The sequence below is a fragment of the Leucoraja erinacea genome, chromosome 19, assembly GCF_028641065.1.
Source record: "Leucoraja erinacea ecotype New England chromosome 19, Leri_hhj_1, whole genome shotgun sequence".
NCBI lineage: Eukaryota > Metazoa > Chordata > Chondrichthyes > Rajiformes > Rajidae > Leucoraja > Leucoraja erinaceus.
Window position 1 is genome coordinate 4,134,702 of NC_073395.1, and position 14,510 is coordinate 4,149,211.

Sequence of the window (14,510 nt, forward strand, 5' to 3'; positions counted from 1 at the left end):
TGCTTCAGCATCTATGGTTTTTAAGGAGGATGCCCCTGCATCCTTGAGTTTCTCCCCCTTGTTTTGGACTTAAACATCGGGAACAATCTTCCTGCATCTAGCCTGCCCAACCCCTTAAGAATGTTGTACGTTTCTATAAGACATAAAAGAGAATATATGTGCAATTAATCGACACTGATATTTTTATGGAAGGTATTATAATATTGAAGTATTTTTTTGCCGCTAATAATGTCAGGGGGAGAGGGGGGGGGGGTTACACAGATGAATTAAAAGATCCCTAGGGGGCCTTGAGCTAACAGAGGTTGGGAACCACTGTGCTAGCCTGTATCTCGGCTGCTGCAAGTACCTGGGCGTTAGGCTCCCCTGCTGGTGGGGGCGTGATACTGCGGCTGCAGCCATGTGTTCTCCAGCACCCGCTGTGGATTCACACTGTCGGCGCTGATCGACGTGGAGATGGCTTCCTGGGACCTGACTGAGTAGCTGGCAGCCAGCAGCCCCATCCTCACACAGGTGTTGGTCTCCTGCCCCGACAACAGCCCAGCGATGATCCCCGCAGTCAGGCTGTAAAGACAAGGCCAGTGTTAATGAGCAACGGAGACCCGGGCATCTCAAAGTACTAATGTCCCTGTCCCACTTAGGAAACCTCTGGAGACTTTGCGCCCCACCCAAGGTTTCCGTGCAGTTCCCAGAGGTTGCAGGTGGTTGCTGGAGGTTGCAGGTAGTGGAAGCAGGTAGGGAGACTGACAAAAACCTCCGGGAACCGCACGGAAACCTTGGGCGGGGCGCAAAGTCTCCAGAGGTTTCCGTTCAGGTTTCCTAAGTGGGACAGAGGCAAAATGCAGCAAGCTTAAAAGAAGACCAAATCAAAGGAACATATTGTGCAGGGAAGGAACTGCAGATGCTGGTTTAAACCGAAGATAGACACAAAAAGCTGGAGTAACTCAGCGGGACAGGCAGCATCTCTGGAGAGAAGGAATGGGTGACGTTTTGGGTTGAGACCCTTCTTCAGACTAGTCAGGGGAAAGGAAAAGGAGAGATGCAGACAGCACATGGAACAAATGAAAGATATGGAAAACCCAACAATAACATTGGAGCATTGTGGGCTCTAGCTTTCCTTACTCATCGTTGCTTTTCCCCATATCTTTCATTCATTTGTTCGATGTGCCATCTATATCTCTCGTTTTCCTTTCGCCCGACTCTCAGGCTGAAGAAAGGTCTCGACCCAAAACATCACCTATTCCTTTTCTCCAGAGATGCTGCCTGACCCTCCAAGTTCATCTAGTTTTTTGTGTCTGTTAAAGAAACACGTTCTTTGTTCACAGAAGCCAACCAGAGGGTCTTTCTGACTGTTCCTGGCACCAAACAGTGACCAAGTATGTTGGTGATTGAGGAATGGTCTAACACATTCATCTAGAGATGAACCACCTCCAGAAATGATCAAAGACATACAAAAAGCTGCAGTAACTCAGCGGGTCAGGCAGCATCTTTGGAGAAAAGGAATAGGTGACATTTTGGGTCGAGACCCTTGATTGCCAGGTTCATGAGGTGGAAGGACATTGTTCAATAGACAATAGGTGCAGGAGTAGGCCATTCGGCCCTTCGAGCCAGCACCGCCATTCAATGTGATCATGGCTGATCATCCACATTCAGTACCCCGTTCCTGCCTTCTCACCATATCCCCTGACTCCGCTATCTTTAAGAGCTCTATCTAACTCTCTCTTGAAAGTATCCAGAGAACCGGCCTCCACCGCCCTCTGAGGCGGAGAATTCCACAGACTCGCAACTCTCTGGGTGAAAAAGTGTTTCCTCATCTCCGTTCTAAATGGCCGACCCCTTATTCTTAATAAGGACTCCCTCAACATTGGGAACATGTTTCCTGCCTCTAGCGTGTCCAATCACTTAATAATCTTTTATGTTTCAATGAGATCCCCTCTCATCCTTCTAAATTCTAGAGTGTACATGCCCAGCCCCTCCATTCTATCTACATATGACAGTCCCGCCATCCCGGGAATTAACCTGGTGAACCTACGCTGCACTCCCTCAATAGCAAGAATGTCCTTCCTCAAATATGGAGACAGAACTGTTCAACAGACACAGCGTGACTTCTCTGCATTTTAACCTCTAATTGAGCCCATTCCTATGTTTAAGCTTATTCAGGAACAAATGAGGCAGCTATTTCTACATGGATTTAAATTTATAATGTGGAATTAGTAGAATCAAAGGCAAGCAATTTAATTTTTGCCACAGTTTCGTAATTTTATTTTGTGAATCTTCTGATCTTTGCAAGATGGCACAAGGAGCATTGAGAAAGTGGAAAGTATGACATCAGTGTTTGTATAATAATCATATTGATGCTGCTTCTGTTGTTAAGGACATTAAGATGGGATATTGTGTTTGATTTTTAGTATCTTAATGTTTACCAATAAACATAGCAACCAATTCGGATATCAATGAATGAAAGGACTCTTCCTCGTGAGCCAAGGAATACCTGCTTCCATTTCTCAGCCCATTGCCAGGGAAATCTTCCCCACTGTGAACCTATGGGGAAAATGCATCAATTTCTTCACTGAGATGCAACAACAATGAATACAATGTTATTAACTTTGGCTTCACCTGCTTCTTGACTTAGTGATGGTAGCTCTTTGGGATCTGGTTCATGCATCGTAGCTATCCACCAAAACCTTCATGTTCTTACGTTCAAGGAGCAGAATTAGGCTGTTCGGTCCATCAAGTCTGCTCCAACATTCTATCATGGCTGATCTATCTTTCCCTCTCAAGCCCATTCTCCTGCCTCCCTCTCCCCACTCACCGACAGCCTTTGCCACCTAGTTCTAGACTCCGCTAGCCTGGTGAAAGATTCTGCCTGTCCCTGCCCTCTGACTTTTCTGACCGTTTGGTAGGACATCTCTTGGCCGCCTTCATTCCAGGTGGATTAACCCCAGTCCATCCAATCTCTTCTTATAACTGTAGACCTCCAATCCAGGCAACGTCCTCGTGATTCTTTACTGAACTCTCTCTTTTGCTGCCCCATCCTTGCCATTGTGGGGCGACCAGAACTGTACACAATGCTCATGTGCGGCCTGACCAATGTTTAGTCCAGCAATACACAATAGGTGCAGGAGTAGGCCATTCGGCCCTTCGAGCCAGCACCGCCATTCAATGTGATCATGGCTGATCATCCCCAATCAGTACCCCGTTCCTGCCTTCTCCCCATATCCCCTGACTCCGCTTATTTTTAAGAGCCCTATCTAGCTCTCTCTTGAAAGCATCCAGAGAACCGGCCTCCACCTGCCCTCTGAGGCAGAGAATTCCACAGACAACACAGCATCCCGACACTGACACATAATACCTCAGCCCATGAAGGCAAGCATGCCGAATGCCGGCTCCATCACCCTGTCCACCTGTGCTGTCACTCTCACGGAGCTATGAGCATGCACTCCAAGAACCCTCTACAAATCAGCGCTCCTAAGGTCCCTGGCATTTACTCTCCTTGTCCTAACAAAATGTGTCCTCCCAATAAGCATTACCTCTCACTAGTCCGAATTTAATTCCATTTGTAGCAGCCTCCCACGCTGATCCGTCAAAGGTTCATGAGTGATAGCAGCAGAATTAGGCCATTCAGCCCACTAAGGTTACTCCATTGAGGTATCCTTCTTCAATATTCAGTAGATATGTATTGGATAGAGCTCTTAGGGCTAATGGAATCAAGGGATATGGGGATAAAGCAGGAACAGGGTACTGATTGTGGATGATCAGCCATGATCATATTGAATGGTGGTGCTGGCACAAAGGGCCGAATGGCCTACTCCTGCACATATTTTCTATGTTTCTATCTATGTCTCATCCAAGTCACTTAAATATATTATAAAACACAAAGGTCCTGGCACTGATCCTCTTGTTCCTGGTGTGGAAAGGATGGGGATGTTACGGAGGTAACTCTGTACATTCACCCACCCCATCAACACATATATTTAACAAAATAAAAAGCCTTTGCTTTGGCTATTTCTCACACAGTTTCCCCATGTTTAATTTGACAGATTTGGGAGCCGTGAAAGAAAGATTCTATAAATTCTCTCCCTCGTATCTCACAGAATATTAATAAATCTGAGATATTTGAGGGCTGAAAACGAGAGCGGTGTCTGATTCAGATTCAAACTTTATTGTCATTGTGCAGTGTACAGTACAGAGACAACGAAATGCAGTTAGCATCTCCCTAGAAGAGCAACATAGAATATGAGCAATAAATAAATATATTTACATGCATTCAGTCACAATAGTGCAATTATTATTTTTTCCTGGTGGAAGGAGTGTGTCCGGGGGGGGGGGGTGATTGGTAATCACCGAGGTACAGTGTTGAGTAGTGTAACAGCCGCAGGGAAGAAGCTGTTCCTGGACCTGCAGGTCCGGCAACGGAGTAGCGTCTGGCCAGCACCATGAGGAATAAACGGATCACATTCCATTGCGGCTCGGAGGCCATTGATCTCAGATTAATGTGGCAGGATTTAACAGATGCACGCGTAAGTCACTGACTTTCATACTTTTGAAACCACAGGTGTATTAGCTTCCAATGAATGGGTTTGGTGCGGATCACAGCGATTAACTAAAAGTGCCGGCTTAACTAGTTGCTGTTGCTGCGAGGACAAACAGTGGAAAATATTGGCCATGGTGAGCAAGGAGGCACCGAAACAGGGCTTTTGAGGGAAGTATAGAGGACAAATGTGACAAGGAGGCAGAAGAACACAGAACGCTAGGGGCACGGGGACAAATCCTCCTGCCTTACGACTTGTCACCACTGCCTCGCTCTACACAAGGGGCTAACACTTGGTTGTGGAGTAATTCCAACCCTGGTCAAGTGTTTAATTCCATTTCACATTAATTGATGGTAATCGCCCTGTCCCACTGTACGAGTTCATTCCAAGAGCTCTCCCTAGTTTGAAAAAAAAATCAAACTCGTGGCAAGCACGACGTAGAATGAACGTAGTGGGTATGTCGGAGCTCGGGGACGTTTCTTAGCGGCTTGTAACGCTAACGGCAGGTCCTCGTGAAGATTTTTCAACATGTTGAAAAATGTCCACGAGAGCCCCGAGTACCGGGAGAATCAGGAGAAACTCGGGAGAACTCTTTGAATGAACTCGTACAGTGGGACAGGGCTTTAAGACTTTACCAGAATGCTGTAGGAATGAACTGCCGATGCTGGTTTATACTGAAGATAGACACAAAATGCTGGAGTAACTCAGCGGGACAGGCAGCATCTCTGGATACAATGCATTTCTTCTCTCCAGCGATGCTACCTGTCCCAGTGAGTTACTCCAGCATTTTGTGTCTATCTTCAGTGTAAACCAGCATCTGCAGTTCCCGTAATTACAGTGTTCTATCACCAGATGCTGCTTGGATGAGAGGCTTTCAGCTACAGGGAGAGGTTGGATAGATTTAGATTGTTTATTCTGGAACTTTTAAGGATAAGAGGGAAGTCTTTTAGGACCGAGATGAGAAAATCATTTTTTTACACAGAGAGTGGTGAATCTGTGGAATTCTCTGCCACAGAAGGTCGTTGAGGCCAGTTCATTGGCTATATTTAAGAGGGAGTTAGATATGGCCCTTGTGGCTAAAGGGATTAGGGGGTATGGAGAGAAGGCAGGGATGGGATACTGAATTGGATGATCAGCCATGATCATATCGAATGGCGGTGCAGGCTCGAAGGGCCGAATGGCCTCTACTCCTGCACCTATTTTCTATGTTTCTAACTTTGGGGAATGAGGGGAGACGACAGAAGTGTATAAAATTCATGAGAAGACAGTCAGAACATTTTTTCCCCCAGGCTTCACTGCTGGGGAACGGTGTGTGGGGCTGAGCAACAAATCCAACCTTATCTGTTGCTCTCTGGTTCTGTGACGTGGGCATTCCCCGATCTGGCACAAATCAACTCGGCGAGTCTGGCAGATTCTCACACTGATGATAAAACACGAAAAGCTGGAGTAGCTCAACAGGACAGGCAGCATCTCCGGAGAAAAGGAACAGGTGACGTTTCGGGTCTGGACCCTTCTTCAGATCCTGCGCTCCCAGAAAAAAATCCACGCGGTCACGGGGAGAGCGTGCAAACTCTGTATAGACAGCACCCGTAGACAGGATGGAACCCGGGTGTCTGGCGCTCTAAGGCTGCGCCACTGTGCTACACTGATTGTGTTGTTGCAATATGGTTTTAACGGATTCTACGCAAAACGAAGAATTTGACGGTATCCGGGTGTAGGCGACAATGAAGTAACGCTGAGCCGTTGAGGTCGGGGGAGGAGATAATCCCGTGCGGTGAAGATGCCCCCAGCCAGGGTGGATCGAGCAAGAGGCGGATTCCTGGCGTGGGAGTGTGAGCGGCCTGCGATCAAAGCCGCGGCTGGCGGTGCAACCTCCTTGGATGTGAGCGGCGGGCGAGAGGGAACAAGTCTGTGGCCAGGATTGGAGATCCCACGCACGCGAGCTTAACACGAAGGAATTCCACCCTTTCACCATCCGCGGCTCCACACTTTTGAAGACAGCTAATCCAGAAATGTGGAAGAAAACCACCTATGGCTTGGTCAGACTTCTTGACGCTTAGGACTGACAATGTAAATCATTCTCACACCATTTATTTCTGTACAGTATCATCCTGCGCATAGTTTGTTAATTCACTTCTTCTGCACTAATCTGCAGCATCAAAGGAAATGCCATGTTTTTTAGCACTAATCCCTTCAAACCAGTGCCATTGTGTCATTAGGGTGGGCAGGTGATGGATGCAGTTACTACAGAATGAGGTGAGATTAGACGGCAGGTTTAAGGATATTTCTCCTTGGCCTTTGAGTGCATTTATTTTCCAGTGCATCTTATCGCACTTCAAGGAGTTTCTACAGATGAAAAATCTAGAGATTGTGCATCACAGTGTGTGGTTTCAACTGGGATCCCGTTCACAGGGAGAGCGGAGAATCCCATCGGATTGTCCGGGGACTCGATAGTGCGGGCATCACTGATGTGCCTGCTCTCCGAGTCATCGCTCAGTCAGCGTGTACAACTAAATCGTAGCTGTTCCTCTGTTTGTGTCCCATGACAAATAAATCCGATCAACAATATAGACTGGAGCCCAATCATCATTTCCTGGATTTCCTCAGTTTGTGGGGATTTCATTGTTGATGTTACATTTTTTCCGGGGGGTTTCCAGTTTATTCGGTCCTTTGACAACCTTCCACTGTGATCTTCACACTCTCTGTCACTTGCTGGAAGTGATTTGCAAGTTGTCATCATCTCTGGACTTCTCTCGTTTTCATGTTTGTGTGTACAAGTTGGCGTTTCTATTGTGGGAATAGCGTCTCAGGTCAGGACCCAACCCGGGTCTCTAGTGTTGTGAGGCAGTGGCCTAACCAGCTCTTGAATCGGTATTGACAGGAACAAACCCGACCGACGCAAGCTGACCAACACGAGAGGCGTGAACACAAGCCGTTACCTCCCCGTGCTGCACTTGACACACGTTTGTCGTGGTGGTCACCGGCCAGACCCTGGCACAGTGCCAATGTTGGGTGCAGAGGTGTGGGGCGACTGTCGGTGTATAGGTGTGGGGTGGACGTGGGGTGAACAAGGGGTCAGTGGCAGGGACTGAGGTGTGGGGAGAATGTGGGTCGGGTGAATGTGGTGTAACTGTAAGGTGCAGAGCTGTGGGGGGGGGGGGGACACGGTGAACTCTCCTACCAGTCACCAGCTCCAGAAACGTTCAGCACCTCCTCCGCTCGGACAGCGATGGCTGGGTAGTGGATTGCACAGAGCTGACCCGCTGACGTCTGCCACAGAACACAACTGAATCAATAACCATAGTCACACTCAGCCTCGAGCCCTTAAACTACCCCTTAGGGCAAGGGGGCAGCCGCGACAATGCGTGGACACCCATGCAGGACGTCACTGAGAGGAGGTGGTCAGCTGCTTCCACACTCCCATTCCCACTCCTGATCAGGCATTTCCCTGCCTGGTTCAACGTTACACTGGCACAAGTCGGGAGGGAAAATGCTTCCGCTGTAAACGTGACCCGAGTAAGGAGGCGACTGTCGGTGGGAACAGGAATCCAGGACAAGCGGGAATGTGGAGTGAGCAGGGGGCAGAGTGAAAGAGGGGCAACAGCTGAAACATGGAGCGTGTGAGAAACACACAGAGTGGGGGGCACTGTGAGTGAGCAACTCAACGTGAACTAGGGCCCACAGTCAGAGCTGGGGTGAGCGGGGCCCGGGGTGAGCGGGGCCAATGGAGCGAGCGAGGTGAACGGGGCCCGGGGTGAATGGGGCCCGGGGTGAATGGGGCTCGGTGCGAGTGAGCAAGAACCTGGATTGTGGGCGGCCTGGGTCTGTGTGTAGTCTCCACTGTGCATCATTGGCTGATGTCACGGTGAAGTCGGGGAACTCGCTGTGTGGAGCGTTATGGAGGTGGGTAACACAGGGACGTCCAAGAAACATCCGGCGGCCCCCTGGTTACGCTGGAGAGGGTGAGAGGCCAGGCATCTGCCGCTGGCCAGTGAGGGCCCACCCTGAACTGACGGGCTCACGCCGACCGGTCGGGGGGTGGTGGGGGTCCAGGCTGACCTGAGGGTCTTTCCTCGGCTGAAGACAGATTTCTCCATCCTCACTTGTGCTACACAGGAGCACTCCTTCACGTCCCAGGCTGACGATCACACACTGCAGGTGCTTCAGTAACGGCCGCGACATCTCCAGGGCCGCATCGATGACTCCGTCCAATTCCCGCGGCAGCTCTGTAGAGGAGGAAAGCCGGGTGACAATGTGGGCAGCGTCAGGCCGAGAGTAAAAGCAGCACGCTGTGGATGCAGGCTGTGGCACTCGCACTAAGACACAGCGCCGTGCCCCGCACACTACCCAGCCGCACTGCTGCAGAAGGGCAACGGTATTCTGTCCCCTGCCCCTGCAACTCACATACAAATACTCCTCAGACGCCCGACCCGCTGAGTTACTCCAGCACTCTGTGGTCCACTCAAATCAGCTGAGGGACAGTGGTGCAGTTGGTAGAGCTGCTGTTTCACAGTACCAGAGACCCGGGTTCGATCCTGACCCCGGGTGCTAACTGTGTGGAGTTTGCACGTTCTCCCTGGGACCATGTGGGTTTCCCCCGGGTGCTCCGGTTTCCTCCCACATTATAATGATGTGTGGATTTGTAGTTAAATTGGCCCTCGGTGCACTGGGAGCAGGTGGACAAGTGGACAACATCGGATGTGGGGGAAGGAACTGCAGATGCTGGTTTACAGCGAAGACAGACACAAAAATGCTGGAGTAACTGATCGGGACAGGCAGCATCTCTGGAGAAAGAAGGGTCTCGACCCTAAATGTCACCTATTCCTTTTCTCCAGAGATGCTGCCTGACCCGCTGAGTTACTCCAGGATTTTGTGTCTATCGTTGGATAACGTAGAGCTAGTGATCGCGAGGCTCGGTGGGGTGAAGGGCCTGTTTCAATGCTGTATCTTTCATTCAAAATGCACTTGCACATGGAGTTCAGTTCTCAGTGTAATGGCACATTTAGCATGGTCCACGGATTACCGTCCATTACTGGGAGTGCCATCATGTTAATACCCTCATGTTTAGTTTAGAGATACAGCGCTGAAACAGGCCCGTCAGCCCACCGGGTCCGTGCTGATCAGCGATCCCCGCACATTCACACTATCCTATACCTACTAAGGACAATTTTTACATTTACACCAAGCCAATGAACCTACAAACCTGTACGTCTTTGGAGTGTGTGGGAGGAAACCCGAAGATCTCGGAGGAAACCCACGCAGGTCACGGGGAGAAGGTACAAACACTGTACAGACAGCGCCCGTAGTCGGGATCGAACCCTTGGTGTCCGGCGCTGCATTCGCTGTAAGGCAGCGACTCTACCGCTGCGCCACCGTGACTGCCAGTGCCTAGTCTATGGATTTACCTGCCGTTACTGGGAGTCCCAGTGCCCGGTTCATGGCCTGTAGTTCCATCAGGTTGGGGGTGGTGTAGGCAAGGGCTTTCCAGCCATCCGTCTCAAACGGTTTGCGAGCGTTGCAGGGGTCTGTGGGCTCGAACAATACTGCGGAGAAACCGATGGACAAAGTATGCGAGTGCCTTTCCTTGAATACCTCGTTAGCCTGCAGTGAAATGGTCATCCCAAAAAAGATTTCCCCGTTATCCTTAAACAAGGGGTCACAGTTTAAGGATAAAGGGGAAATCATTCAGGACCGAGATGAGAAAACCATTTTTCACGCAGAGTGGTGAATCTCTGGAATTCTCTGCCACAGGATGTAGTTGAGGCCAGTTCATTGGCTATATTTAAGAGGGAGTTAGATGTGGCCCTTGTGGCTAAAGGGATCAGGGGGTATGGAGAGAAGGCAGGTACAGGATACTGAGTGGATGATCAGCCATGATCATATTGAATGGCGGTGCTGGCTCGAAGGGCCGAATGGCCTACTCCTGCACCTAATTTCTATGCTTCTATCACCCCTCCTGCTGCAAGCCTTTCCGCATAGAAGCTCAAATCAGCATTAGAGGAAAGGTCCCGCCCTGCAATTATTCATGTTCTCCAGAGATGCTGCCCGGCCCCTCTGAGTTACTCCAGTGAGAACACACCTGGAGTATTGTGTGCAGTTTTGGTCTCCAAATTTGAGGAAGGACATTCTTGCTATTGAGGGAGTGCAGTGTAGGTTTACAAGGTTAATTCCCGGGATGGCGGGACTATCATATGCTGAGAGAATGGAGGGGCTGGGCTTGTACACTCTGGAGTTTAGAAGGATGAGAGGGGATCTTATTGAAACATATAAGATTATTAAGGGTTTGGACACGCTAGAGGAAGGAAACATGTTCCCGATGTTGGGGGTCCAGAACCAGGGGCCACAGTTTATGAATAAGGGGTAAGCCATTTAGAACAGAGATGAGGAAACGCATTTTCGCATTGCGAGTCTGTGGAACTCTCTGCGGTCAGAGGGCGGTGGAGGCCGGTTCTCTGGATACTTTCAAGAGAGTAGAGAGGGCTCTTGAAGATAGCAGAGTCTGTGCTGCTTGCTTGAAGGGCCGAATGGCCTCCTCCTGCACCTATTGTCCAGCACTCTGTGGTCTACTCAAATCAGCATCATTTGTTCTTCAGCCCTGCCTGAGAAAGCCGTGGATGGAGACTCTTTGTGCTTGGTGCCCCATTACGCTGCACTGATCCTAAAGTCAGTGTTGACATTGCAGTGTGCAAAGGCACAGGGTGCTGGAGTAACTCAGCGGGTCAGGCAGCATCTCTGGAGGACATGAAATGTTGCTTCACAAGTCGGGACCTTTCAGGAGTAGAGTTAGGTCCAGTACTTTGGGATCTGCTCGCATCCAGCCTCGGCAGTTCCTGTGGCTCTATTTTTCAATCCTGTGTTGCATCACTGGGAAAGCCTCCTACATCACAAAATTTCCTTCACAAGTGATCTCCCCAGAACTCTTGACATTCTTGTCATCTAATCGCCATTCAAATGGCTGATCTCTGCCCCTAAAAATTTCGCTGCCATCTCCCCACACCCTCCTTGTTCTAACAGCCATCTCTGTGGCAATGAATGACGGCATCCCAGCCTTTAACTCCCCCTCTGACTAAAGAAGTTCCTCCTCACCTCCTTTCTAAAACAGTGCCCTTTAATTCCGAGGCTGTGACCTCTGGTCCTAGACTCTCCCACCAGTGGAAACATCCTCTCCATATCTACTCTATCCAAGCCTTTCACTATTCTGTATTCTATGCCTTTTATTATTCTGTAAGTTTCAATGAGGTCCCCGTTGTAACTCAGCAGGACAGGCAGACTCTCTGGAGAGCAGGGATGGGTGACGTTTTTGGGTCAAGACCCTTCTTGGGGGGTCACGCCCCGAAACTTCACCCATTCCTTCTCTCCAGAGATGCTGCCTGTCGCGCTGAGTTTCCACCTTCGGTTTAACCCAGCATCTGCAGTTCCTCCCTGCACTAGGGCACACAGATTCCTTTATCAGTATCACACGGCTCCGTGTAGTCATCAGCTCATCCGCAAGGATAGCCAGGCTGCTGTGCGTTCGTTATCCCGACACGCGGACCGCTGCCCGATGCAGTCCGTTACCTGGAATGCCGTGCTCTTTGGCAAAAGTGCAGACGTAATTGATGGTCGGGGCGGAAATGTTCCCATCCAGACAGATCACGGAGGCTGATCGGATCTGCTCTTCAAACCTGGAAATCTAACAAATGACAAGCAGCCGAGATGTACAGAGAGAATCACGTCGAGGGTGATACCGGGGGGGGGGGGGGGACTCCCCGCGGGAAAGGTGAAAGGATTTGAATCTCACATCAAGCATTTTAGCCTGAGGACTGCAACGTCCAGGTTCAGGAATAGCTACTCCCCCACAGGCATCAAGCTATTAAACCTGGCTCGGCCAAAACTCTGAACATTAATAGCCCATTATCTGTCATTTGCGCTTTATCAGTTTAGTTATTCATGTGTGTATATATTTATATAATGGTATATGGACACACTGATCTGTTTTGTAGTCAATGCCTATTATGTTCTGTTGTGCTGAAGCAAAGCAAGAATTTCATTGTCCTATCAGGGACACATGACAATAAACTCACTTGATTCTTGATTCTTAGTCCCACCTGATACGGGCTGGAACACGGGGCCAAGCCCACAGCTCACCCACTGCTCCTGGTTTTAACCTCACCCCGCTGGTGGCAACAATGTGAATCATGCCACATACTCTCATCATAACTTTCAGCTTCACTGAACATACCTCATTGCGCAGAGTCAAGCAAGAACAAGGCTGGAGACACAGGAAATTGCAGCATTCAATGTTTGAATGGAAATTCTCCAATTTCAAGTATTCCCGTTCCTCCCTCCGCTCCCCCCCCTTCCCCCCTCACTATCCCTTGCTCCCGCCCCGTACACAGTATCTTCCGCCATCTCCCACCCCGCTCCTTCACCCCTGTCCCACTCTCATCTCCCATTTTGGAGATTCCCATTTCCCCTTCATCTCCCCTCTCGTTGCCCCTCAAGGGTCAAGAGCGTTTTATTGCCACGTGTCCCAGGTAGAACAATGACATTCTGAAGCAGCAGCAGCACAATAGAATATGTAAACACAGCAGAGTCTCCACCCAAAACGTCACCCATTCCTTCTCTCCAGAGATGCTGCCTGTCTTGCTGAGTTACTCCAGCATTTTGTGTCTATCTTCAATTTAACCCAGCATCTGCACCTCTTTCCTACACACGTTCTCTCCCCTATATCCCTCCCTCCAGCTTTACATGTTACTCCTCCATGTATCTCCCTGTCTGACACCCCCGTCTCTGGCACCTCTAGCCTCTTCACCTACCCCCCCCCCCCCCCCCCCCCCCATCCTCACCTGTATCCATGCGTCACTTGCCAGCCTTTGTCCCACCACTACCACTCTCTTCCAGCTTTCTCTCCCCTGCTCCATCCATCTGAAGCACGATCTCAACCTGAAACATCACCTACCTATCCATGTTCTCCAGAGATGCTACCTGACCCTCTGAGCTACTCCAGCACTTTGTGTGTCCCTTGCCAGATGCTGCTTGACCCGCTGTTAAACTTCCACAGGTCAACAACACACACCATATAATGTGTCATTAACTAAGCACTCACTTTGGTCGATAATTTACATAGAACAGTACAGCAAGAGAACAGGCCCTTCGGCCCACAATGTCTGTGCTGAATACCATGCCAAGACCAACTCTTCTCTGCCTGCATGTGGTCCACATCCCTCCCTTCGTCATCCATTCCCTGTGGGTCCACATGCCTACACAAACGTCCCTTACACCCCACCCCTCTTTCTATCTGCATAAGCAGCTGAAGAGTTAGGTTGCAGTGTTTGGTTGCAGTGAGAATGAAGGGGTGCAGGTTTTGCTCACATACTGCACTGTGATCTACAGGTTGCAGTGTGCGGTGGAATGGGGAGGGGTTGCGGTGGGAGCGAGGCGTGCGGTTTGCTTACATACTGCGGCGTGATCTGCAGGTGAATGTTCATGTCTCCGAGCCCCAGGTTGAGCTCCCCCGTGCGTGAGATCACTGCACAGTACATGGCTGTGCGCTGCTCCCGTAACATCGCCACCCCACTGGTGTCCTGCAAAAGCAGGCAATTCCTTAATCAAAGAGCAGTCTGACACCTCTCGATAAACAGAGCCGGCAGCAGTCTGGCACATTGCCACCGGCGGGCAACGCCTGCTTTGGGAAGTGCTCCCCTGTGGCTAACTTCAACAGCACGTTGGACAGTAACACAGAGCTGGCACTGTGGGCAGTGGGCACAAGTGGCCTGTCACAAACCCTTCCGCTGTGTGTCTTGGGGAGTGAATCATGGTGAAGACACACTGAGTGAAGCGTGGGGTAGAGAGGGTGCACGGGGAGGGTGCAGCTGCAGCTTCAGTGGGTGATGGATGGATGGGGCTCCGTGTGAATGAGGGTCACATCGCTGGGCAATTGGCCGCACTTGTAGCCAATGTTTCCTGATGTCATTCTATTGTAGGGGAGGTGATAGGTCA

The 14,510-nt window shown here is 50.0% G+C and overlaps 1 protein-coding gene across 4 annotated transcripts in view; it reads right to left on the reverse strand.

The window, feature by feature from the left end:
• The window catches only part of zgc:136858 (uncharacterized protein LOC678543 homolog), a 40,542-nt gene that overhangs the window by 2,180 nt on the left and 23,852 nt on the right, over positions 1-14,510 (reverse strand). For 3 of the 4 annotated variants that reach the window (XM_055650115.1, XM_055650112.1, XM_055650113.1), the window contains 6 exons: positions 13,967-14,095; positions 12,087-12,201; positions 9,935-10,072; positions 8,589-8,755; positions 7,711-7,799; positions 347-561 (listed from right to left, as the gene is read on the reverse strand). In XM_055650115.1, the coding sequence (XP_055506090.1) occupies positions 354-561; positions 7,711-7,799; positions 8,589-8,755; positions 9,935-10,072; positions 12,087-12,201; positions 13,967-14,095 (846 nt within the window). In that variant the 3' untranslated portion in view covers positions 347-353. The remainder of the gene's footprint in view (positions 1-346; positions 562-7,710; positions 7,800-8,588; positions 8,756-9,934; positions 10,073-12,086; positions 12,202-13,966; positions 14,096-14,510) is intronic. The other variant, XM_055650114.1, reaches the window with a different exon arrangement.